At 41.9% G+C, this 26,715-nt stretch overlaps 1 protein-coding gene across 1 annotated transcript in view; it reads left to right on the top strand.

Moving 5' to 3' along the window:
* Positions 1 to 22,909, top strand: part of LOC139735866 (dynein axonemal heavy chain 5-like) — a 91,146-nt gene extending 68,237 nt beyond the window's left edge. Inside the window, exons 63-85 of the mRNA XM_071646613.1 lie at positions 376 to 645; positions 2,139 to 2,327; positions 2,882 to 3,019; positions 3,994 to 4,121; positions 4,647 to 4,776; positions 5,162 to 5,356; positions 5,813 to 5,968; positions 6,369 to 6,551; positions 7,815 to 8,058; positions 8,758 to 8,872; positions 9,747 to 9,937; positions 10,559 to 10,866; positions 11,556 to 11,691; positions 13,526 to 13,665; positions 14,160 to 14,324; positions 14,910 to 15,104; positions 15,843 to 15,993; positions 16,438 to 16,574; positions 17,375 to 17,506; positions 18,293 to 18,505; positions 19,072 to 19,200; positions 19,696 to 19,822; positions 20,465 to 22,909. Of these exons, the coding sequence (XP_071502714.1) occupies positions 376 to 645; positions 2,139 to 2,327; positions 2,882 to 3,019; positions 3,994 to 4,121; positions 4,647 to 4,776; positions 5,162 to 5,356; positions 5,813 to 5,968; positions 6,369 to 6,551; positions 7,815 to 8,058; positions 8,758 to 8,872; positions 9,747 to 9,937; positions 10,559 to 10,866; positions 11,556 to 11,691; positions 13,526 to 13,665; positions 14,160 to 14,324; positions 14,910 to 15,104; positions 15,843 to 15,993; positions 16,438 to 16,574; positions 17,375 to 17,506; positions 18,293 to 18,505; positions 19,072 to 19,200; positions 19,696 to 19,822; positions 20,465 to 20,748 (4,056 nt within the window). The 3' untranslated portion in view covers positions 20,749 to 22,909. The remainder of the gene's footprint in view (positions 1 to 375; positions 646 to 2,138; positions 2,328 to 2,881; positions 3,020 to 3,993; positions 4,122 to 4,646; positions 4,777 to 5,161; positions 5,357 to 5,812; positions 5,969 to 6,368; positions 6,552 to 7,814; positions 8,059 to 8,757; positions 8,873 to 9,746; positions 9,938 to 10,558; positions 10,867 to 11,555; positions 11,692 to 13,525; positions 13,666 to 14,159; positions 14,325 to 14,909; positions 15,105 to 15,842; positions 15,994 to 16,437; positions 16,575 to 17,374; positions 17,507 to 18,292; positions 18,506 to 19,071; positions 19,201 to 19,695; positions 19,823 to 20,464) is intronic.
* Positions 22,910 to 26,715: the final 3,806 nt, after the last annotated feature.

Below are 26,715 nucleotides of genomic sequence, written 5' to 3'. Positions count from 1 at the left end.
ATAAAGATTTGATAGTCTGTCATCATGTGGGTGTAGTGTAATATGGGTGCATTGAAGGGTAAAGTGATTACCTGTGATATGTGGTACATGTGTATCATTTCCTTGTGATGATATTAATCCAAGGGTTGCAATTTTAATAAGTGTTTAATTGTCAAATCTGTGTGCAGGTTAGTTATTTCTGTTTAAATTTTGCTAATGCTACATATGAAGTGTTGCATAATCCAGTAGTCTTTGCATCAAGACATGGAGACAAATTCAAAGAATGCTATGATTGTTACAGCAGTGATGCACGAATTTACTGTTATATCTGGTCTGTCAAGTTGATTGGCATCTACGGTATGTTGAAAAATCTCATTGTACTTTCCAAACAAACAGGTGGACAAATCTGCAGCAGAGGTCAAGCTGGACGCGGCCAAGCCCGCCCTCGCTGAGGCCGAAGCGGCACTGAATACCATCAAGCCCGCCCACATCTCCACAGTGCGTAAGCTGGCCAAGCCGCCCCACCTCATCATGCGTATCATGGACTGTGTACTGCTGCTCTTCCAGCGCCGCGTGGAGACCATGCAATTGGACCCAGAGCGCCCCTGCCCCAAGCCTTCTTGGGGCGAGGCCCTTCGACTCATGGGCAGCAACACTTTCCTGCCGGTATGGAGCTCTTACTTTGCACCTCCTCCTCCTCCTCCTCTTCTTCTTCTTCCTCCTCCTCTTCCTCCTCCTCTTCTTCCTCCTCTTCCTCCTCCTCTTCCTCCTCCTCTTCCTCCTCCTCTTCCTCCTCCTCTTCCTCCTCCTCTTCCTCCTCCTCCTCCTCCTCCTCCTCCTCTTCCTCCTCCTCCTCTTCCTCCTTCTCTTCCTCCTCCTCTTCCTCTTCCTCCTCCTCTTCCTCCTCCTCTTCCTCCTCCTCTTCCTCCTCTTCCTCCTCCTCTTCCTCTTCCTCTTCCTCTTCCTCCTCTTCCTCCTCCTCCTCTTCCTCCTCCTCTTCCTCCTCCTCCTCCTTCTCCGAGACCCTTCTGTTCTTGTACATGGTTATTCCATGCTGTGTGTCATGTTACCACATCCTGAGCTGGGAACTGGGAGGTTGCGCACTCTGTCCAATGTCTTAAGAGTCAATGCCTTTCTGCAACAGTCACTGTAAAATTGTGATAATAGCAGAAACAATGCCAATGGCTTTAATGGGGAAATCCGGTCCAAATAGATGTTAGTCTGATAAAAAAAGAGTGAAATCTTACGAGTTCAATGGTAAAAATTTGACTGAAATCGGAGGAAAAATAAGGAAGTTATGACATTTTGAACTTTTGCTAATTTCTGCAAAAACAATTCTTGTACAGTGGATATGAATATGGAAATGAGTGAGCTAACCATGTCATACCCTCACAATTTTCCATTGATCGTGTACAAAAAATGACGAAAATTCAATGTTTCTGTCACTGAAGTCTGAAACATGATTTTATTCGCGGTTGAATAACTTCAGAATAGTGATGAGTTAGATAAACCAGGATTTAAGCCTCGGGCATAATTGCGTTTGAATGAAAAACTGGAAGTTTCACAATTTTGTGTACAAACTATAAATGGCAAGTTGTGAGGGAATGACGTGCTCACTTTGCCATTTGCATATTCATATTGACCGTTCAAGAACTGTTTCCTGAAAAATTAGCGAAACTTCAAAATGTCCTAACTTCCTTATTTTTCGCCCGATTTCGATTAAAATTTTACCGTTGAACTAGTAACATTTTACCCTTTCTTATCAGACTAACTCATATTTGGACTTGATTTCCCCTTTAACCCTTTCTGTGCCAGGGACTACGGACAGAGTGTACAAACACTGTAGGGTTTTTCTGTTCCAATCAGCACTCTCTTACTGTTGCAGCAACTGCGGTTATTCCAACAAACAGTACTTGTGATTGCAAAGCATCTGAATAAAAAGGTCCTATACTGTACATAGTTCATGGTTGTCCGTCGACAGCATCACAGAATGATAATATTGATTTTAATGAAGATGAACTCTTTGGTTCCTTGACGACGTTCGTTTGACAAAACCTCCATACATTGTTATATTTTCAATCATGAAATTTCTCCTTACCGCATCGTTTCCATGTTTACCATAGCATGTCACTAGTATTTTGTTTCCATGGCAACTGCAGGGGTTGATGAACTTCCCCAAGGATAGCATCAACGGTGAGACTGTGGAGCTCCTACAGCCCTACCTGACTATGGAGGACTACAACCTAGAGACCGCCAAGAGGGTGTGTGGAGACGTTGCTGGCCTCTGCTCCTGGACCGAGGCCATGGCCTTCTTCTTTGGTATCAACAAGGAAGTTCTCCCCTTGAAGGTATATACACTGTCAGCTCATTTGAGTATGGAAGGTTTTTTTTTTTATATATATTTATATAAAGAAAAAGGAACAGAATGCTGAACAGCTATTTGTCTTCTAAATATACATCAACTAGATAGTTCTCTGATTGTATATTCATGTCTTTATCAATTGAGTATTAAGATGATTTAAGTTGATTTGTCTTGTTTTCCACTACTTTCTAGAGTTTTATCTTACGCTTTATTTTGACTAAAACTTCTACTGTTCTGTTTTTCGAAATTTGCTCAAATTATTCAGATCAATTTGAATGTGATGTGGAATTTCACTGTAAATAGCAGTCTGATGACTGTTTATATATAGTCCTGTTTTCTTTCTTGCAACATCTGAACGAGCTTACATATACACAAAAGTACATGTAAGGTAAGCTAACCATGGAAGGATGATATTTCCATGTGCTCGTGTCTCATGATAATGACTCACATTAAAACAAAATGAAGTTTAACTGGAGTGTTGCTGATAATGTCATCTTTGCATGTGTGTGTGTGTGTGTGTGCCCGTCTATCCCATCACAGGCCAACCTGATTGTGCAGGAGGCCCGTCTCACCAAGGCCAACGGAGCTCTGGCCGAGGCCCAGGCCCAACTGGACGAGAAGCAGAGGGAGCTGGACATTGTCCAGGCCAAGTTTGATGCGGCCATGAGCGAGAAGCAGGTCAGTTCAGGCCCCCCCCCCCCCCCCTTGTTTGGATGCGTGTTTAGAAGTGACAAATACTACACTTCTACTAAGCAGAAGTTGGTTTCTGAAGCCTCCTTGAGCAGCCTCAAACAACCTTGTAGCCCAGCGTGGACAGACCAAAATATGACAGAGGCGATCTAATTCAATCAGGTTTTGAAATCATGTAAAGGGGGAGGTTTCAGCGCCTTCTGTTTATTGTAGCTGCCTCAAAGAGGCTAAGCTGCATCATAAGCACTATGGGTTTAGAGAAGCGTTATGGTACTCATAAACATGTGTCGTTCATAGGAGGGGGACCCGGTGACCATGAGAACGGGGCCAGTCATGACCTGCTTGGGAAAAAATCGTAGCAGACAGCCAGAGCAGTATAAATAGGCAAGCGGTTGGCTTTCCAAATGAGTTTTCAAAACAGTTTGAAGAGGCTCCAAATTTTGGCTGGAGTGTAAATGGGGTAAAACTTCATGGAATTCCAGGGCAGTTGAATGGGGTAAAACTTCGTGGAATTCCAGGGCAGTTAGTCAACCTTTTTTCCTCTCTCGCACAGGTATGAATGGATGGAGAATTTGTGGTTTAGTTTTATATCTCTGGGAACAGTTGGGAGAAGCAAACTAGCATGTTGATTAATGATAAATTGTGCCTGAAAATAAAAGTTGCCCAGGATGCCTGTTTGTATGATGTACTATGGTCTTATTGGGAAAAACAGAACAAAGACAAAACATAACAAAGAAACAAAAACAAAATGAAGATGCATTGATTTTATGAAACGGGAGTGACATTCAGAGTCATGGGATTAACAAATCTAAATGCATGACCTCATACACAACTTGACAAATTTGGAAAGATATATTTCTGTTGTGTTATGGCATGATGCGCCAAACTAGAAAGACTTGATATCTCAACTGGAGAATAACCTGTTTCTAACGGAATGATTTGTGCATTTCCTTCCACATCAGGCTCTGTTGGACGACGCTGAGAGCTGTCGGCGCAAGATGAACAACGCCACAGCCCTGATTTCTGGCCTGGGAGGCGAGAGGGTGCGTTGGACCGAGGCAAGCAAGCGATTTGAAGACCAGATCAACAGGTGACCATTCAATTTCGGATTATGTTTCCCTTTCCTTTTTTCCAGTCCTGTATCAGAGGTGTGCTTGCGCTGTAGGTGTTCATTTATTCATCACCCACTACTCTCTTTGCCACAAAAGGTAAAGCCAAGAGAAAGCTTGGAACTTAGTGGTCCCGCATCCTCCACACTAGAACCCATGTTCACTTGCTTTTCATTGCAAACTGGTGTGATGCTTAGCAAAACTTTTGCTCACTGAACAACTAATATTTTGCCTACTTTGTGGCTTTTGGAGGAAGCTCATTCTAGATACCATGCTTCCCCTTAAGAAAACAAACAAAACAAAACAAAATAAACACACATGCACACACACACACACGCACACACACACACACACATGCACACACACACACACACATGCACGCGCACACACACACACACACACACACACAAAACCCAAAACAAACACAAAACAGGTAGAAATCCAACTACAGCTGATGATTGACTACCATGATGAAATATTTCCCTTTGTCTTACTTCTCCTCCCAGGCTGGTTGGTGATGTTCTGCTGGCCACAGGGTTCTTGTCGTATTCCGGTCCCTTCAACCAAGAGTTCAGAAATCTCCTGCAGAGGAACTGGAAGAGGGAGATGGCTTCTAACAAGATCCCTTACAGTGATGTGAGTGTCATTTTGTTTGTGTAGGATATCTCTGTTATTCTGACCATCAAGATCTTTTAATCTTTGATTAAGTATGTGCATTCATGATGTTTTATTCCAATCTTATATTGTCTGTGAGTTTGGATGGAAAAGTCTTGTGCAATGTGTGGTGAAATTCTGATGTAGACCCAAATTAGGTCATAGTTCTGTTCCCTGGAAAGTATGATGGCAGTTTGATATAATAGCCAGCAGTGAACACAGGTGCAGGGACAAACACTCTAGGACATGCAATTACATTTTTGGATGCTTACTGATGTCAATTACAAAGTTGATACTGGTTGGTCTCATACATGTATTTCTTCTTTTTTTTCCTTCTATTTCTGCTTCATTTGCAACTTCCACCCAGGACCTGAACCTGACCTCGCTCCTGGTCGACAACGCCACCATTGGCGAGTGGAACCTGCAGGGCCTGCCCAACGATGAGCTCTCCATCCAGAACGGCATCATCGTCACCAAGGCGTCCCGCTTCCCCCTCCTCATCGACCCCCAGGGCCAGGGCAAGGCCTGGATCAAGGAGAAGGAGAAGTCCAACGAACTCCAGGTCAGAGCTGATTCCGTCTACACTCTCGGGAAAAAAGAAAGATAGAAAGAAAAAAAAAAGAAGAGAAATTAAAGGTTTATAATCTTTTAGTACAAATAATGATAGAGCGTGATGGTGATGAAGATGATGATTGATGATAGATGATGATGAAGACGGTGACGACGACGACGATGACGATAATAATAGTATTATACATTGTAGTCATACAAAATGTATCCCAATATACTGAAATTTTAGTATACAATTGTATGTGATTGTACTGTTGCTTACTAAAAGAGAAATGCTTGTAGTGCTATCATCCATCACATATTTACCAGCGTTTGTTGAGACTCTTACGATATTTGGATTCCAAAAGTCGTCTTCATTATTATTAATATGCAGCCAGGAAAAGGAGTTGATAAGCATTACATTACAGTCGTTCCATTTGGTGCAACTTGTCACTCCTACAACTTACAGGTGACATCCCTGAACCACAAGTACTTCCGTACCCATCTGGAGGATGCCCTGTCGCTAGGGCGACCCCTCCTCATCGAGGATGTGGCAGAGGAGTTGGACCCCGCCCTGGACAATGTGCTGGAGAAGAACTTCATCAAATCTGGCTCCACATTCAAGGTAGATGAGCGACACATAATCGTTATTTTGTTTGTTTATATCCCTGAGTATTGTTCTCATTACTGCTTGTTTGTTAGTTGTTGTCTTCACCTGGTGTATCATCACGTTTAAAGTAGCATCATTCATTTGTTTGTTTATAAATCTGATTATTCTTATTGTTGTTTTTGTTTGTAGTTGGAATTTGCGTATCGTCACATTCAAAGCAGCGTCATTCATTTAAGGTAGATAAGCTGCGCATAAACATTCGATTTGTTTATATCTCTGAGTATTGTACTCATTATTGCTTTTGTTGTTCTTGTGTGGTATATCATCACCTTCAAAGTAGCATCATTCATCTTGAGATGTCATATCACTTGGTTCCTTCCTCCCTCCCCCCTCCCCTTCCCCACCTCTCCTCCAGGTGAAAGTTGGAGACAAGGAGTGTGACGTGATGAACAACTTTGCCATGTACATCACCACCAAGCTGGCCAACCCGGCCTACACCCCAGAGATCAGTGCCAGGACCTCCATCATCGACTTCACTGTCACCATGAAGGGGCTGGAAGACCAACTTCTGGGCATTGTCATCCTTACGGAGAAGAATGTGAGTTGACAAACATCGAAACATGTGCACACATGCATACAGTATGTCCAAAACAAAAATAAAAATCGGATTTTCACATTGATAATACCAAATGCGATTAAACTGTCCAAATGCTACTTCAGGATCTTAAAATATAACATCTTAGCTCTATTTTGCAGAAAACTCCATTCAATTTGGTCAAGCGGTTACAGAGAAATGTGGATTGTTGTAAAGCATGTCATGAGTCTGATTCTTCCAAGTTAGGCACTTGGATGCTCTTGGAACTGCATAATGTGTGAACACAATAGACAGAACTTGGAGGGAAGGGATTCCCGACATGTTCTACGAAACTCCTCATTTCTCTTTGACCACTGAAGCAAATTGGATGGGGTTTTCTGTATGATGTGGGAAATAAGTTATAGTTTCATACCCTGAAATTGTATTTGGGTTGATTCACTATTTTTAGAGTTATCATTGTGGAAGGTCCCATTGTAATTTTTTGGGGGGGACATACGGTACAGTGCTCTCCCGTTATAACGAACACAGCTATTGCGAAATTCCGGTTGCAACAAAATTAAGATTCAGGTCACATCATTATCAGGTTTATGTTTTTTTATTGTTTATTTGTTCGCTTATAACGAAATTTCGATTTAACGAAAGAATACAGCTGGTCCCGAGGACTTTGTTATAATGGGAGTCTACTGTATCTGTAAGCTGTGTTGGTACATATTGACTTCAGAGGAATTTACAATGCCTAGTATAATCTGTCATCTGAAAAATTGTGTAATGATCTACCAATCATAAAATTGTTGACATGAGGGAGGTAGGATATAGATTCTTGTGCTAAAATTTTAGACTGTGCCTAACGGGAATACTACTGCATCACAGAGTCATCCCATTTCAATTCTTTTGCTGAGAAGAAAAAGGAGAAAAAAAATGTCATGGATCAAGAATCGAGTAGATGGTCCGTTAATCTCGTGCCTTACGCCACAAAACCATTTTTAGGAGGTGATTATAACTCTGATATGTGAGGAATTTGATATTGCTGGCCTGTTCTGATGCACTTGACTCCACTTTCTTATGATTACCGACTCCTGACCCCTCAAATTTCTCAGCAACAATCAGCCATCACTTTGATGCACTTGACTTCAATTTCTACCGACTACCAACTCCTTACTCCTCAAATGCCTTGGCAACTATTGCTCATTGCTTTGATGCACTTGACTCCACTTTCACGTAACCACCGACTCCTTAAATACCCCCCTAAATATCCTTCTCTTCCAGGAGCTGGAGGCAGAGCGCACCAAGCTGATGGAGGAGGTGACGGCCAACAAGCGCAAGATGCAGGAGCTGGAGGACAACCTCCTCTACCGCCTGACCAGCACGGAGGGCTCCCTCGTGGAGGACGAGAGCCTCATCGAGGTGCTGCGCGTCACCAAGATCACGGCCGAGGAGGTCAGCGAGAAGCTGACCATCGCCGCGGAGACAGAGGTCCGCATCAACACCGCCCGCGAGGAGTTCAGACCGGGTGAGTGCTCACTGCCACGTGCCTTTAAGCGACTCCTTCCACAAGCAATATTTGCTGTATGCCTTGTGAAGATACTGTAAAAGTGGACATTTTCGTGGTGTTGAAATTTTTGTACATTTCACACAACCAGAAACTGTCAGGAAAAGAAAAGCATGCAAATATTTTTGCTTGCCACAGGTTCAAGTAGTTGATGTCTTGATTTTGCAGAATTAAAACACACGAAACTCTTCTACCCCCCCCCCCCAAGTGCGAAAAATTAGTACCAGTCTGTGTTTAATAGCTCTTGTGACTTTTATTGTACATTTTTCCCTCTTGGTAGGGAAAGGACGATTTGAAACGTGTGTATGTAATTGTCAAAGATTTATCAAGTAAGATTATGCCAACCTTTTACCCATATGTGTCTTTTACAAGTCGTCCAAAGCCTATAGGAATATAGTCTTAAGTGCCCTTTGTAGTGTCTTGATAAATCTTTTTAGCTTTAGAAATGCCATGGAACCAAAGCAGTTCTTGTAATTATTCATTTAATTTCCTCATCAACAAAAGATAGGTTATAAGTATGCACATAGCAAACAAGCAAGTAAGCCTCAAGGAAGGCTGAGATCTCTCTATGCCTTCTAGTATGTGTTAAAGATGTCAGTATGGATTAATACACTGTACAACTTACGATTGTCATCTTTCTCCCTTTCGCCATCATTCCAGTGGCCACCCGTGGTAGCACCCTGTACTTCTTGATCACTGAGATGAGCATGGTGAACGTCATGTACCAGACCTCCCTCAAGCAGTTCCTGGGTCTCTTTGACCTCTCCATGGCAAGGTTTGTCACAGTTGTTGCTTTAGACACATCTCGTTGATGTATGACATGTTTGCCTCTCGTAAAGTAAATTACCAGACAGCCAAACTTTGCACTACATATACTAGTAATAATATGATAATGATAATGATAGAGAGACTCTTATAGAGCGCTCATTCAACCCCAAAAGTTACTCATGACGCTGTGGAACAGAATGTTATGTCACAACAGATTATCATAGAATATATAACATTAGAACAACAAACAACAAACAATATAGATGTATATACATACATACATACATGTAAGCAATTGTCAATTTAAACATGAAAAAGGTATTAAGTTTTGAGAAGAAGAAGGTGCTTGTATGGTACTGCTATGGAATTGAGATTGGAATTTGTATTTAGGGAGATAACATTCATATTGTAATGTTTAACCATTCTGAAATAAAAAGAGGAGAAAAACCAACACAAATACACAAGAGTGCTCTTGAAGTTTGTTTTGTTTTCCCTCCACATTTTAAGTTACTTCATTTGAAAGCCCCACAGATACCGCGCAGGCAAGAACCAGTATTTTCAGTCACATGATGTGCCCTCCTCACACAATTTTGATAGGCGACAAAAACTGTTGTCGTCCGTGGATCGAAACCATTGATATCTTGTCTATACACAATAAGATTGTTAAGAGGAAAGTGAGTTTTCTGTATAACACGCGTGACTGTGTGGAAAAATGAGAAATGGTGAGGAGGGTATCCATTGCAGTGATATCGCACCTCGAAGGCCTCAATGCATATGCACCATCAAGACAGTTTCATGAATGTAAGATTTGTCCCCTCGTCCCCTCCACTCGGTCTCTGACGCATCCACTCTTCCATCCATCTCCTTTCCCGATCGCACAGGTCGCAGAAGAGTCCGATCACTGCCAAGCGCATCGCCAACATCATCGACTTCATGACCTACGATGTCTTCAAGTACACGGCGCGCGGCCTGTACGAGAACCACAAGTTCCTCTTCACCCTGCTGCTCACGCTGAAGATCGACATGCAGCTCGCGAAGATCAAGCATGAGGAGTTCTCCACCTTCATCAAGGGTAAGCATGCTCATTTTTCTCTAGTCACATCCACAGCATAGGGAAAGATGCTTTAATGAGAGCTATTAGCTAGAGTGAGACTACAGAACCCTGAGAAAATACTATAAAAAAAAATTCATTTCCCTCCAAAGATATGGTGCAATACAAATTAGCAATTACTGTTCAGTGTTTTGTATGTTTGTGTGGGGTTTTTTATTATCAAAGTAGAATTTTCTTCATGAAATATGTAAAAGAATGGGTGCATTTTTTTGACCAGGGTCTGAGATATTTCTGAGTATTCAGAGGAAACTTTTACACAAATGAATTCTTTTGAGTTGCTTAGCAAAGCTCGACTTTCATTGCCAACTCCTTAAGGCCCATGGAGGATTTACTATTCAGTAACCGTTAGTTTGTTTCTCTTTGTATGGGGACTCACTGCATATGTTTGTTTGTATTAAGAGTTTATTTACTTTATGGCATTTGTTGCATACTCTATTAAGATTTAAATGTCTCTGAGAGCACTAGGGCTTTCTTTATATGGATGATGCTGTATTTTTCCTCCATCCATTTGCTCATATTGAAAAAAAGTACAAACATCTTAACAAGCAAACTGTCTTTCTGCGTTGTGCTGATGCCCAACAGGTGGTGCAGCTCTGGACATGAACGCCGTGGACCCCAAGCCCCGCAAGTGGATCCTGGACACCACGTGGCTGAATCTGGTGCAGCTGAGCAAGCTGCCCCAGTTCTCCCAGCTGCTGGGGCAGGTGTCGCGCAACGACAAGGCCTGGAAGAACTGGTTCGACGAGGACAGCCCTGAGGAGGCCACCATCCCCGACGGCTACTCCACCTCTCTGGACGTCTTCCGCCGCCTCCTCCTCGTCCGCTCCTGGTGTCCTGACCGCGCCATCCCCCAGGCTCGCAAGTACATTGCTGATTCCATCGGCGTGAGGGTGAGTGTGGGATACTCTTACCGGATAAGCCAATGCCGTATATAGAGAGCGTATGGCCAACTCAGGTAGTTGCCTAAATGAGCTGTGATTGGTCAATAGCTGATCCGTTGATCACCAGGTGCCATGTCCTTACCCAATGCCATGCTCGCCACACAGTGGCTATAGTTATCAAACTACATGTAAAACACTGCAAATACAATTGTATGTGTGTAAATATACATGCATGAACATACTCAATGTTTGGGTAGCAACATGACGTGGCGCCCTTTCTTGTAGTTGGCCAGACTCTCTCTGTCTACGGCACTTTTAGAGACATATAATCAAGCCAAGATACTGCCAGAACAAAATGATATTAATGCCTCAGTGACTGTGTGTTGACACTTTACTTTTTATTAAAGTCGATTGTCTCTCTCTTCATGTCTCTCTATTAAATTCTCTTTCCCTCTCTCAGTCTTTTCCCAGCTATTTTCCCTCATTTTCTTAAAACTGTGTTACACATGTACAGTGATTACAAAGTCTCTACAAAGATATAATGACAAATATGCTCATCTATGCACTGGAGCAATTTCAAAATTCACAGCATTGTTGTTGACATAGCATTATTGCCGTTAACCTGTTGAGGGTAAAGTGCCATCCTTACAGGTGTCGTTGACCCCTCCATCTCTCTTTGTCTCTGTGATGCGTTCCAGTTTGCGGAGGGAGTCATCCTCAACCTGGAAACGATGTGGGAGGAGAGTGACAAGAGGACACCCCTCATCTGTTTCCTGTCCATGGGATCCGACCCCACTGCCTCCATCGAGGCGCTGGCTAAGAAGATGAACCTTCGTGAGTTATCCTCTTCCCCTATTGAAATTGTGGGATTTTAGAGTACAAAATATATATGATGACATAATGACAAGACATGATGACAAAACATGACTTGATGACAAAACATGACTTGATGACAAGAATGTACGTAAATTTTGTGATACAGACCCCCCAAAAATACATACAATATAAGATTGGTTGAAACATTTACATTTTAGTTTGGTGTTTTTGCTTGTTGTTGCCTTTTTTTTTTTTGCTTTTTTTTTTTATGCCTCCGCCACGAAGTGGTGCCGGAGGCATTATGTTTTCGGGTTGTCCGTCCGTCCGTCCGTCCGTCCGTCCGTCTTTCCGTCCGTCCGTCCGTCCGTCCGTCCGTCCTTCCGTCCGTCCGTAATGAATTTTGTGGACAGGGTAACTACCAAAACCTTTTGAGGTATCCTAATGAAACTTGGCATGTATGTGTATTAGGGGGTGAAGTTGTGCCTATCAACTTTTGGGTGCACATGCTCAAGGTCAAAGGTCAAAAGGTCAAGGTCAAATGCTTAAAATTTTACTATTTCCCCCATATCTATGCAATGCCTGAAGATATTTTCTTGAAACTTAGTGTATACATGTACTACCCAATTAAGATTCTCTGGTGAAAGTTTTGGGTCATGAGGTCAAAAGGTCAAAGGTCAAAAGGTCAAGCAAAATGTTAAAATTTCACTTTTTTCTCTGTATCTTGGAAATTGTTCAAGGTATCTTCATGGAACATAGTATATATGCATCTACTGACTGGCAGTGGTTATCTAGGGAATTTAGGGTTCATGGGGTCAAAGGTCAAGGGCAATACTTCAAAATTTTATTATTTTCCTTATATTTATGCAATGCCAGCAGGATTTTTTTTTTAACTCAATGTATGCATGTATAACCCAATAGAGATTCTCTGGGATTTTTTTTTTTGCCAAGAACGTCAAAGGTCAAAAGGTCAAAGATCAAGTGAAAGTGCTGAACTTACTTCTTTCTCCATATCTCGGAAGTGGCTCAAGTTATCTTGAAACCTAGTACATGCTGAATTTATGTATGTTCTGCCTGACAGTGATTCTCTTATAAATCAAAGGCCAGATGAAAATGATAACAATTTACTGTTCAATACAGAAATTGCGCTTTTTCTCCATACCTTGAAAATTACTCAGTGCATAAACTTATGAAATGGTCAATGTCAAGTTAAAGTTCTTAAATCCCCAAATACATGCTCTCCTATTCATCCAATTAAACATAGGTCAAGGAAAGTAAACATTCAATACATTTGTGACAAACATGTCATTTTAATATTTTGCCAATTTTGTGAAAATGTAATCACACATTGTCCACATGTACTATAGACCTATTGGGAGAATCATGCATTATGGCGGAGGCATACCAGTCGCCATAGCGACATTTCTAGTTTTGCTTTTAGAGTTGGTGTGCTTTATAAGTGTTAAAGAGATTTGTGAAAGGGATTTGTTACCAACTCATTCTATCGCACTGTACCAGTGTGTATGCTGTATTTCTGCTCCAAAACTCAGCTCCCCCTTCCACTCCTGTAATGTTAATCAAAACAGTGAAATGTTTATGAACTATGAATTGTACTCTAGCCTGAAACACAAGCGCACAATACTGTATGCGAATGTCAGACACAGCAGTAAGTCAAGTCACCACATAGAGTATGATCCAGAGTCATGAGGACTCTTGGGGATGGATGCCATAATCTAAATTTCCTGACCTCTGTAAGTATTTAAGGGAGAATTAGAAGTTAGATGTGGTAGGTTTGATGGGGGATAATGTCTTGATTAATTTAAGATGAATGTGTCATCCTCACACACCAATGCAGGTTGCCGTGCCATCAGCATGGGTCAAGGTCAGGAGGTCCACGCCCGGCGACTGCTCCAGTCATTCATGGGGGAGGGAGGATGGGTGCTCCTCCAGAACTGCCATCTTGGTCTCGGCTTCATGGACGAACTCCTCGAGACGGTGAGTATCCCACAAACAGCCCACTCCCAGAAGTGGCACTGTACTGATGATGATGATGGTGATGATGATTGGTGGTGATGATGATGGTGATGATGATGGTGGTGGTGGTGGTGATGATGATAATGATGATGAGGAGGAGGAGGAGGAAGAGGAGGAGGATTGCACGTTCATTTATAGAGCACTCATTCATGGCTAAGTTTCACAGCATTTTATATAGAATTTATCTCGTATATAATGTTTATTTTTGTCTTTGTCAATTATGGCCAAGTTTATCTGTAGCATTAGTGCAGTTTGATGTCATCATAACCCTTTTGTTGTAATTTCTGGCATATAACTGTAGCTACTGTCTTTTTGCATGTCCTTGAATTAAGGTACAGAGGAAGCATTTTAGCTTCAAATTTGAGGGAATGACATTATGGCGTCAAATAAGCAAGTTTGCACACCAAGCTCTTCTCAACCTATGACATTTTTGTTCTTGATGATCCTTTTGGCAGGTGACAACGTCGGAGTCATGCCACGACCAGTTCCGCCTCTGGATCACCACCGAGGTGCACCCCAAGTTCCCCATCAACCTGCTTCAGTCATCCATCAAGTTCACCAACGAGCCTCCCCAGGGCATCAAGGCTGGCCTCAAGCGGACCTACGCTGGTATCTCCCAGGTATGTCACATACCTCAGAGTTTCCCCCCAAACGAGGTTTTGGTGTGCATATTTCATAAAGTCACAAGAATGAAGTATCTTCAGCTTTGAGAAGATTCAACTGCAGATACACAGTGGTAAGCAAATACGGTGGAATAGTATCAGGATGTGTGTGTGTGTCATGTGGGACTCCTCACTCTGTCATTCAATCAGACATGTGTAATTTAGAAAATCAACCCACCTTTTGTCATTTTGAGCCATTTAATATTCACATTGTAGTCAGAGAGGCTTGGGGATTTTTTTCTTTTCTTTTTTATCATATTATTATTATTATTTTTTTTGGTAGAACAAGTGAATGGCTCTTATTGTCATATCACATACTTATATCCTCATTATGTGTGACATCTGCTTACACAGATGGAAGAATTTAAATGGCACTACGATATTGTATTTTGTGATGTCATGATGCTGTTTTGTGCTCTCATCTTGTTCTACAGTACAAATCCTACTTACCAAGAATGAAAATTTGTTAGGAGGTCTACTAAAGATGAGCCAGTATCATTGATATGCTCTCCCCTTCCCCCACACACCATGTCTCTCTGTTAGGAGCAACTTGAGATCTCCAACATGCCGCAGTGGAAGCCGATGCTGTACGGGGTGGCCTTCCTCCACACCACGGTGCAGGAGAGGCGCAAGTTTGGCCCCCTCGGCTGGAACATCCCCTACGAGTTCAACCAGGCCGACTTCACCGCCAGCGTCCAGTTTGTCAACAACCACTTGGACGACCTCGACCCCAAGAAGGTAGAAAGAAGCCTTCAATTCTTTTATTTTAATTCTAGTTTGGTGCAGGCCAGGAAAGCATTGAAACCAAACAAGGGTTTCACAGAAACCATTCCCTCCATAATTCTCATCTGTCTTGCTGTCTTTGATCCATTCCCAGATATGAAATGAAGTGAAGTTACATTTTTGTCTGCCTTCAAATCTTATAAACTCAGTGGTGGATCCAGGGGGGAGCGCACCAGCGTGCCCTCCCCTCTTTATTTTTTGCTAAAACAGAAGAAAAAAAAAAATAGGGGGCGTGTGTGTTCCCCTTTAATTTTGTTAAGGCGCCCTCTCTATACGGAATTCCTGGATCCACCCCTGTAGACTACCAACTTTCTATTCATTATTATTGACTGTATGACAATGAAGTGAAAATTTCGCATGTTGTAGCAATGATTTTAAATTGTGACAGTGATATATTGTCAAAGTTTCATTTCTTCTTTAGAAGGTGCAGGGTTTTTGAAGGAAAAGTAAATTCCAGTCGTGGGCAGCTGTATCTTGTGTGCTTTCTTTGCCATAGCAAGAAACAAATTGAATGTTATTACAGATGGCACAGATTATCTGTTGTTCCAAAAAGTATACTGGAAAATAAATAGGTTGTGTACACTGTGGTAAGCAGAGTCAGCCCTGTGGTTCTGAATGTTGGAACAACTCAATTGAAAGGGGTAGTATGATTGTGCTGGTGATATTAAAACTGATGATTCGTTCAATCAACAGGGTATTTCCTGGAACACAGTGCGGTACATGTTTGGTGAGGTTCAGTACGGCGGGCGTGTCACTGATGACTTCGACAAGCGCCTACTCAACACCTACTGCCGCGTCTGGTTCTCCGAGGACATGTTCAGTGACAAGTTCAAGTTCTACACTGGTGAGTAAAAGATAAGAGCAACAGAGTGAGCAGTGTCCTATGTATGTGACCCTCACTGCCCCCCCCCCCAAAAAAAAATACATCCTTGACATATTAGAAGACCATTTTGAGCCACAAGCTCCACACTGAAATATACCTCTTCCCCGATTAATAGATTGTGTACTGGTATGTTAGGAGAGCTAGTGCTTTGCAAGAGCAGAGGCACTTTGACTTGGTAAGAATTGTCTAGATATTGTAGAAACAGTTTAACCATAATAGGGCAATACATCTTTTAATAAATTATTAGAATGCAGAGAGGGAAATGTAACCCTTTCTATTGGACGATAATTTTTCATGAAATCTGTTAGAATATCAGTTTTTCCACATTGTCTGTGAGCATCAAAATGTACAGATCCATTGCAATATCATGTGGTTTTTCTCTCGCTTTCTTTGTCATATATGTAGGCTACACCATTCCCAAGTGCCGAAATGTGGAGGAGTATCGCAATGCCATCGACGCTCTTCCCCTCACTGACTCCCCAGAGGCCTTTGGACTTCACCCCAACGCTGACATTACCTTCTCCACCAACATGGCTACTGAGGTGAGTAGGATGATGTTGATGGTGATTGGTGATGGTGATGGTGATGGTGATGGTGGTTGGTGATGGTGGTTGGTGATGGTTGATGGTGATGTTGATAGTGATGGTGATGGTGATGGTGATGGTGATGGTGATGGTGATGGTGATGGTGATGGTGGATGGCGATGGCATTGTTGATGGTGATGGTGATGGTGATGTTGATGGTGATGGTGATGGTGATGGTGATGGTGATGGTGATGGTGATGGTGGTGATGGTGATTGGTGATGGTGATGGTGATGGTGATGGTGATGGTGATGGTGATGGTGATGGTGATGGTGAGGCATGGTGATGGTGATTGGTGATTGGTGATGGTGATTGGTGATGGTGATGGTGAGGCATGGTGATGGTGATTGGTGATTGGTGATGGTGATTGGTGATGGTGATGGTGATGGTGATGATGATGATGATGATGGTGGTGATGTGGTGATGGTGGTGGTGATGGTGATTGTAATGATGATGGTGATTGTAATGATGATGGTGATGATGATGCTGATGATGTTGATGATGATTATGGTAGTGATGGCGATGATGTTGGTCGTGATGATTGTGATGAAGATAATGAAGGTAGTGGTGATGATGAGGGAGATGGTAATGATGATGATGATGCAGATAATGATGATAATTCAAGAATTACCAAAGTGCCCATCAGTTTTTATCTTGAGATACATACATTGTACTATAGCACAAACATAACTGAGAGGTTCTGTAAGTGAGTTTCATCTTCTTTTTCCCCCATCCTCCTTTCTATCTCTCCCATCACCAGGTGTTGGAGACCATCCTCAACATCCAGCCCAAGGACTCCGGCGGTGGAGGAGGAGAGACTCGTGAGGCCACTGTGTACAGGATCTGTGATGACATGCTCTCCAAACTACCGGACGACTTTATCCCTCACGAGGTGAGCGATCGTTGCCTTGGAAACCTCATGCCAGTGAAGATCTCACAATGCGTGCAGCTTTTAGTGACAGAGGGTAGATAGGCTTTGGTACAGATAAATGAGTGATGGGGATCTCATATAGTACCATACATACAATGTAGTGAGAAATGCATGCACTTCATGTCTAAATGAGTTATCCTTCGTATCGTGCTGTGAGACATTATTTAATTAGTATTGCTGTGTTTCTGGTCCAAGTTCCCACCAATGAGAACTGCGTATGTGTGGGGGAATATATTGTAACATCTGAGGGGCTGATGTCCTTGCCAGGTGCCATATTACTGTATACGCTGTTATTTTCGCGTACAGATATTTTCTCAAATGACGAGGTCACAGACATTTTCGTGAGATGTTGTTTTCGCGAATTGACGCTGACGCTTACGTTAATGCTCTGTTAACAAAGCGCATGGAGGCATTTTCGCGTGTTGTTAAATTTGCGATCCAACTGTGATTCACGAAATTCGCCAAAATTAAACCCTCACAAAAATAACAGCTTATACAGTATATGGCTCAGTGGATAGGACATTGGGTTCTCAGTCAAAGGGTCCTCAGTTCAAGTCTGTTGGTGGCTGTGATAGTGCCTATCAGCAGGTCCCCTTCTCTTCCTCGCTTAGTCCTTCTGAAGGGACTTGCAAGTTTTGTGGTTGCTAGTTTATAAGTAGTTGCTTGCTTCCTTTTGTGGCTACATACCTGTAGAAGAAATCCTCGCTGAAACTGAAGCTCAAAATTTCTCTCTCCTCCCGCCACCAGGTCAAGGCACGCCTGCAGAAGATGGGCCACCTGCAGCCGCTGAACATCTTCCTGCGCCAGGAGATTGACCGCATGCAGCGCGTCATCAGCTCGGTGCGCACCACCCTGCAGGACCTTAAGCTGGCCATCGACGGCACCATCATCATGAGTGAGAACCTGCGGGATGCCCTCGACAACATGTTCGATGCCAGGGTGCCCGGCTTCTGGAAGAAGGTGTGTTTGTCTTTGCCAACGTGCTGAAACCACATTGAAAAAAGAAAAAAACAGTCTTCTAAGATGCCTTACTAGTAGTATACAAATAGTGAATGTTCACGAGAGAGATGGTACAAGATTTCACACAAGTGAAAGATAAGGTGGTCTGTTTAATGAGGAGAAGCTGAGTTGAAAAGTGTACCTCATCTTTCACTGAGTGGTACATGTATCTTTCACCAAAAAGTTTGTGTATTGTGGCGTCAGAAGCTTGCAATGTTGCAACAACTGTGAGTCGATCATGATCTGAACTTGGGTATCAGTGTAAATTGGTGATGTCAACCCTGCAATATCCAAAATTGCCAGACGAAAATTGCTTAGCTCAACAGTGACAGCACATGATGGTACTTTTGACCGCATGTCATGTGATGAGCAATCAACCAATCGGATAGATAGAATCTTTTTCGGTGTTGTACAGATATTGCAGTACATCCCTTCATGATCAGTAACTATCCATGCCAGTGAGTGCTGTCGATGTTATCTCGTGTATCGCTAACTGGTAAATGTTATTTCTGATCTTGCCTACATAGATCTCTTGGGACTCCATGACCCTGGGGTTCTGGTTCACCGAGTTGATCGACAGACACGCCCAGTTCCACAGCTGGTGCTTCGACGGGCGCCCTAATGTCTTCTGGATGACAGGATTCTTCAATCCACAGGTAAGAGGGACAGCCATTCAAAACAGAAACACAAATACAAACAAACATTTACAGACTTCTAATAGTTAGTTACACACATTTAGGTCCAATTCACTGGTATGCTGTATACAACTCCCAGTGACTTTCAGATTTGATATCATTTCAGATTTTTGCTCAGAAAAGGAAAATTTATATGAACTATTTTGCTTTTATGTTTTGTTCTTCAATTAGATGTACAAGGAAAATTAAGTCCTTGTTAACTCCTTTGCTTTTATGTTTTGATCAGCAACAGCATTTTGAAAAAGCAAATCAGATAATGCGTGACTTTGTGAGGACACCCAAGAGAAATGTAATAATATGGCAATGAGTCTCCAGTCTGGTGTCAACTGTCAATTTCTGTCAATTTCTGCTAAGAGAAATCGACTGTATAATTTCCAGTAGCATATATTGAATGTGTCTGTACATATTTGAATATGATAAATGGATTTTTGTCTGTGTGTGTGTGTGTGTTCACAGGGTTTCCTGACAGCCATGCGACAGGAGATCACCCGTGCCCACAAGGGATGGGCCCTGGACAGCGTGGTGTTGCATAACGACATGACCCGCTACCTCAAGGAAGACATTTCTGGGCCCCCGGCTGAAGGTGAGTCCACCGGTCTTTCATACCTTCTCTGATACAACTCACATTACCATGCATCACTCACCCTGCCCATCTGTAGCAACGTCATTCCATCGCTCAGAATGGAAATGCTAAGTTCAGGCAACTAGGTCACCAAGGTGTTGAAATTGGTGAATTTGGTGAATTTTCAAAGACTCTTAAGACTTATGCCCAATCATCTTGACTTGAGTGACTTGAAGTTCGAAAAAAAAAATGTATTTGTATAAAGCAATGGCTCCATCCCAGTACAAAATTGAATGGCCCAACTAGCAACCCAAGACCTTGATTTCCCACATGTTTCTCCTAAATGAGTTGATGATTGAAAAAAAAAGAATTATACATTCACAAATATGCACAAAATATTATGTAACAAATATTTTGTTTTTCTTAGCCATGAATTGATTGATTGGAACTTGACATGATTGAAATGTGCATTTGCTTTTTTTAATGCTTGTGTGCATCACATTGCTTGTTTGTAATATTTGTTGAGATATTGTCAGAAATCATATATCCATCTTCTATGATTTCATTGAGATCTTGTTTGTGCAATGCACATTGATTAAGTGTGTGATGATGATTGACGGGCATTCTCCTATTTGAATGTGAATTTTTCTCCCCGTTCTCTAGGCGTCTACATCCATGGCCTGTTCCTGGATGGTGCCGGCTGGGACCGCCGCAACTGCAAGCTGATTGAGCCCCCGCCCAAGGTTCTCTTCACCCCGCTCCCTGTCTGCCACGTGTACGCCATCAACGCCCTTGGGGGCAAGGACCCGCGCCTCTACGAGTGCCCCGTCTACAAGAAGCCGCGCCGAACCGACCTCACCTACATCTTCCCGCTGTACCTGAAGACCGTGCAGCACCCGGACCACTGGATCCTGAGGGGCGTGGCCCTGCTCTGCGACACCAAGTAGGGCGTCGGCTGGCTGGTTGCCGTGGGAGACGGAGAAGAAGCAGGATGCGGAGGAGGAAAGATGGGAGGTTGAGGGATTGATGAGAAGCTTAGTATGGGGGAAAATAATTTGATGTAGGGAGGAAGAATAAGATGATATATAGACAGGACAGGATCATAAATATTCTGATACAAAAATTAGAATAGCACACATCTTTACACAAATGGAAAATTACTGTCATACAATGCATAGATTCACACGGTTCGATGTATTTGGGTGATGTATTATTTCAGCATTTGTAGTGGCATTGTCATATGCATCAGTTTATTCCTTTTGCTTTGAAATTATTGAAGTGAAATTTTGTCATGGCCTTGCTAGCCAGCTGGTTTTACACCTCATGTAGACATTACACTCTTATTACAAAAGCTTACATGTTGGACCACAAGATAATGTACATTCCACTGTGGGCTATGTCTCCTTACAATACACTGTCGTGGTATTGTCTAAGAAGCCTTGCAGATATCAGCTACCTGTTTTGTATGATGTTAATGAAATATGTGGACTGTGACAGAGTTCTATATGACCCTTTTGTTTGGACCATCTAAAGCATTTAGTACAAGATACTCTCTATTTGTTATTACCATGCCATTTTTGTTATCGTGGGGACAGCAAATTGTAGTTCTATTTGTTGGTTATCAATTGTCTGCATGAATGGCTTTTGTCAATGTATGGGAGTTTGAGCCATTTTGACCGAGTGGGACTCACATACAAGTGTTACACTTGTAGAGTTTGAACTGTCTTGTTCTCTTTTCTGTTTTAGTTTATAGTACCTGGTTAGCTGTAGAGGCCAGACTCAGTTACCTATTCATTTCTTATGTTAAAGGGAGAAAGAAGCCAAGTATAGAAGTGAAACAGTATTACAAATACGGTATGCAGCCAAATGCTAGCTTCAGCCTAAACCAGGTCACTGAATCGTATCCACCGACGATATGTTTGCATTAAGACTTTCCATTCCGTCCATGCCCTCTTTCGTCCAGTTTTTGATGTTCGCTGGTGCTTCCAGTACTGTGGTAGTAATGTGCGCTCCAGATGCCTTGATTTTGTGAAACTTTCAATGCCTTGAATACTGAATATATGACTGTGTGTGTAGTGCCATGTTTAATTCAATGTTTTGTCCTCCAAGCCTTGAAGATATGACATCAAGTTGTAATTCCTGTAATGGTATATGTTATGAAGAATTTTAGAATTTTCCCTTCATGTGGGTAGAATTACTTATTTATGGAAAATGTGCTGAATCTCTTGCATTGCCTTTGTTTCAAAGTATTTGCAGTTGGTTTATTTGACCTGTTACACATGCTTTGTATTCAACATGTATTTAAAAAAAACAAAATTTATTTTCACATCTAAAAAATACCATCTATTTCAAATTTTGCATGAAATGCTATATTTGGAGTGACGTATTTACTGACAAAAGAAGCAAAATATAAAAATATGTGTATTTAGCTACAGTTATTTATATGAACTCAAGTTTGTGTTGATGGATAGTGCTGTGACTTTTCGAGACATTTAGGTCTGAGCAAAATATGCTTCAGATAGGAGAGGGCCATATGATGCATATATCCAGTACATCAATATTTCATAAATTGTTTTTTGGAAGATAACTGTGGGATAAATTGAAAGCTAGGAGCAAATAACCTTACATTCCTCTACTTATGAAAGATCATAGGGTAATCCACATGAATGCTGGAAAAGAGCAAAGTTCTTGAAGACCTTAATGTAGTGATTTGTCAGTCCTTTGGGGTTTATTTTTGCCATTTTTCTTCTTCCCAAAATGAATATTCAAACTTTGTTGTTCAATTGCAAGATAACCAGATTACAGAATGCAGATGTAAAGTGGGAGGAAAAAACAAACAAACACAAAAACAAAGATGTAAATGGAGATTCAATGCACTGATATGCCCTTTCATTGGGCTTCATAATCAGCTGTACATTTGATATTTTGGATATACTATCTACTATGCCATCAGTACCTAAGTCTATGCATGCTATAGTGTGAAATTATTGGATTTTGTACACCTGGTGATGTGGGTATATTGGATATCACTGTGTTTGTGTATTAAAGACGTTGCCACCATTGTAATGACATTTGCTAACTGTGCTGTGTTTGCATGCAATAAATTAAAATGAGAATATATAGGGAAAACATAACCATTGAATATGTTTGTGTTTCTTAATGTAATGTGATTGCCGTCTCTCTCTCTCTCTCTCTCTCTCTCTCACTATTGTGTGCATGTTGTGCAGTCAGAGTCTCCAGTTTGCAAAGGGCCCCAGGTAGGAGAATCTCCCCTTTGAAGAGATGCTTTGGGTAGGAGCCTCTAGAGAGCTACATGAATGTGCAGATATGTGAAATACGGTGTGTTAGAGTGCTCAAGAGCAAACCAAAGTGAACCATACCATACTGTGCAAGATTTTGAGCATTCCAGTGCTCTGTGGAGAAAGCATACCTCACGAGTTATTTTTAGAGGGGGTCACACATTTTGTAGCGACAGGGTCATTCACCTGGCACGCTTTAACTTACAGATGTCCTGAACAAAGCAAATGAACTCTGTGCATCATGATGAATGTGCAGGTTACATGCATTCTTCACATGTGAACTTTATGTACGTCCTTGGTACCTCTTTGAAGCACATCGGGAAGTGGTCCACTCTTGGCTCAGTTCAGTTTGGTTCAGATTTAGGAGAGTGCTCGAATGTACCCTTGGTCTGATTTCTGAGAATACATGTACCTGTTTATCAGAAACTCATTCAACACATTTACCAAACTCTCACACTGAGCATACTGAATGAATCATGTAAGACAAAAAACTACTCAGCACATAGAAAAATCAGTTATATTATTGTATAATTTTTTTCTTTTTAATACATAAAAACTCATTTCACAGTCTTTATAAAATTCCATCACGAGGTCCACCAGACTTCAGAGGACTGTTGCAGACTCCCAAGCAAGCGGTGAATTCATAAACAACATTCAGAGGGACACAAGTCCGCACATGAACTTTAATTCAAAATTCGAGAAACAGCACAAGTCGGGCCCACACATGGGATGTGCAGTGAACTGGTCTCTGAAGAAATTGTTTGGCGGTTACGGGGTATTTCTGATCACAACAAAAGTCCCTTGGAAACCAAGGAATCACTGCTATAGCAGATCAAAATTTTGTTAGAAGATACAACAAACCTTGAATTCTGAGGTAAGAAAAATTAATTTGTTATAAACTGTTTGAAAAGAAAAATACTGAGTATGGCAAAGAGCTTGACATCTCTCCAAGAAAAGACTTCCAGGTAAAATTTCATACATGCTCTTAACAAACATAAATACATGTATCAGGACAGTGACTTTGATAATTTTGAAACACAAGTTGTTTTCTGCTGGAGGGGCTTACGATAGGACTGTACTCTCCTTTGCCATTTGATTCATTTCAGCCAGCTCCTGAAAATATAAGTCCGGGTGCCCCTCATTCACAGCAGATGAACTGAATTGCAATTATGGAGAAATGGAGTCTTCTTGGCTAAATTACACACTCAACACAACTACAGTTCAATGTGGGCAGAAACTGGCAGAGGCTCTCCTAATCTGGTCCCTTTTACACAGTCTAGCTTGCAATGTCAGGGACATGGCATTGGACGGGTTAAAGGTGCATGGTCCCGGTGGTTTATTAAAATGCGTACGCGGGCGCACGGCGCAAGTTTTCTATAGAGACCTACTCTATCGACTCCTCTTTAGCGCTTACGCTGTGGCCCACTTCCCCGAGTCCGAAGAAGTCCGATCCACTGTAGTCAGTGGTCCGATCACAGTTCGGCTCATGATTCGGCTGAGGGGGATGACAGCTTTAGCAAACTTCTTTTGTGATGTCATAATAAGAAGCACATATGCACGCACCCTGGCATTACTACAGACTGCGCGATGCGCAGAAAAGACAACAAAGGCAACGTTACTTAGCAACACCTACGCACTTTACTCTTGATGACAGCTCAACTTCGGTAATCTTCGTATCAAGGCTAACGGTGATAGGCAGTATCATCAACAGTGTCCTCTACACTACCGGGACTATGCACCTTTAATGCACCTTCCCGCTGATACAATGTATGGCAATTACCTACAAGGCAATTTCAGAGACTCCAACCCCAAGCACCTTCTGATCTGGAGATTCTCCCGCCCGAAACCCCTAGCAAACGGGAGACTCCAAGTTGATGTGTGCGAAGTTCCTAGGGTTCTAGATGTTCTCTGGTGCTATCAAGGCTAATTTTTTCAACATATGATAGCAATAAGTAAGAAATCCTTTCCACCGGGAGACACAGAGCCAGGGCGGGAGAAATCAAATCTCAAACGGGAGAACGGGAGATTTTGCAAAAATGGGCTTTCGGCGGGAGATCTCCCGTCGAAAACGGGAGAGTTGGAGTCTCTGCAATTTATCAAGCAGGAAAGAAAGTCATGAACAGAAAGGGTAGGGGTAGAGGCTAAGAGATGGACAAAGACACACACACAAAAGTAAAGAGAGTAATACGGTTATGCTGGGAAAGCGAGTACTAATTACTTCCACTACACTCACAGGGACAAAATATACAACTGCAATAATAAGCATCAGAAACAGCCTACAGTAACATAGCAGGCATATTGCTGTTTCTGGCTGCTCCAAAACAAAACAGAATTTGTTTGAATATGCTCAACAGTATGTACCTGGCAATCATGTGAATCAGTGAGGTAGAGCATCTGTATGAATGGACAGGGTTCCACGTGACCAAAAAATTGCATATCACAGGGTTTCTATAGGTCTACAATCAATGCATGTTTACTGAATACACTCATCCAAAATTTAAACTTTTTCCAACGGAGGACCCTGAGGATTTCACGTACTGTAAAAGTTGAAATTTTCACAGTGGAGAAATTATCTTTACACTTCACACAACATGAAACTAACACAAAAATAACAGCATAATTTTTGTTGTTGTTGTTGCTTGTTATACGTAATACTAGTTCAATATCTTGATTTGGTGGAATTAAAAACACAAAATTCATCTTATCCAGCCAAGCATGAAAGTTTTCACTTTTACAGGAGGTAATGAATTCTTCAACCTGGACTACAGCAGAATATAAAACTCCTGTGACAATTCTGTGCTATCTATTTCTGCTATGATCCATGCTGTGATTCAAACTTCACATCACCTTATGAACACAATGAACACACACAGTTCTTCTCAGTAGGCTTTCATTGTCGTGCTACAAGCTCTCCATTATCAACAACCATCAAGTCTGTAGAAGTCAAACAGTGCATTTCTCCAATTTCTGTAAGCTTACCGTACTTCTTCTTGCAAAATAGTACAGTGCACTCCCGATTTAACGAACATGGTTATAACGAAATTCCGGTTACAACGAAGTGAAAATTCAGGCTGTAACACTATCCACTCTATGTATTTTTATTGTTTATTTGTTCGGTTATAACAAAATTTCGACATTACGAAAGAAAATTGCCGGTCCTGAGGACTCCGTTACAATGGGAGTCCACTGTATTCTGATTTACTGCCGATTCTGCTGCACTGAATACATTGTATACCACGTACACTATACCACACTGGAGTGAAATTTGATTCTGTGTAGGATAAAAGTTGTGATCGACTAATAAAAATGCCACCGCACCAAACACTCAAACTTCCTTTACAGAAGGAATCATTACAATCCTCTGGTAGGAGTTAATCTCTGATTTTGGGTAGGCTTGCATCCCCCATGAGAACTCTTAAATCACTCTTATATCGCTCTTTCATTGGGGGGAAAATAATTAGTTCTTTGCTGGGTGAGAACTGAAGAGGAAGACATGTACATCGAATCTCTCACCGATTACCTCACACCAAACTGACACAGCATAATTAAACGCTTGACAATTACAGCCAACTCGTGGCACACTCAGCCTGCGTCCCCTGACTGACCGACTGAATG

The sequence above is a fragment of the Diadema antillarum genome, unplaced genomic scaffold (assembly GCF_040938485.1).
Source record: "Diadema antillarum isolate AM-2024a unplaced genomic scaffold, OU_Dant_1.0 seq00000604_RagTag, whole genome shotgun sequence".
In the NCBI taxonomy this organism is placed as follows: domain Eukaryota; kingdom Metazoa; phylum Echinodermata; class Echinoidea; order Diadematoida; family Diadematidae; genus Diadema; species Diadema antillarum.
Note: the sequence above shows the minus strand (reverse complement) of the source record. Positions and strands in the feature narration are given on the sequence as shown.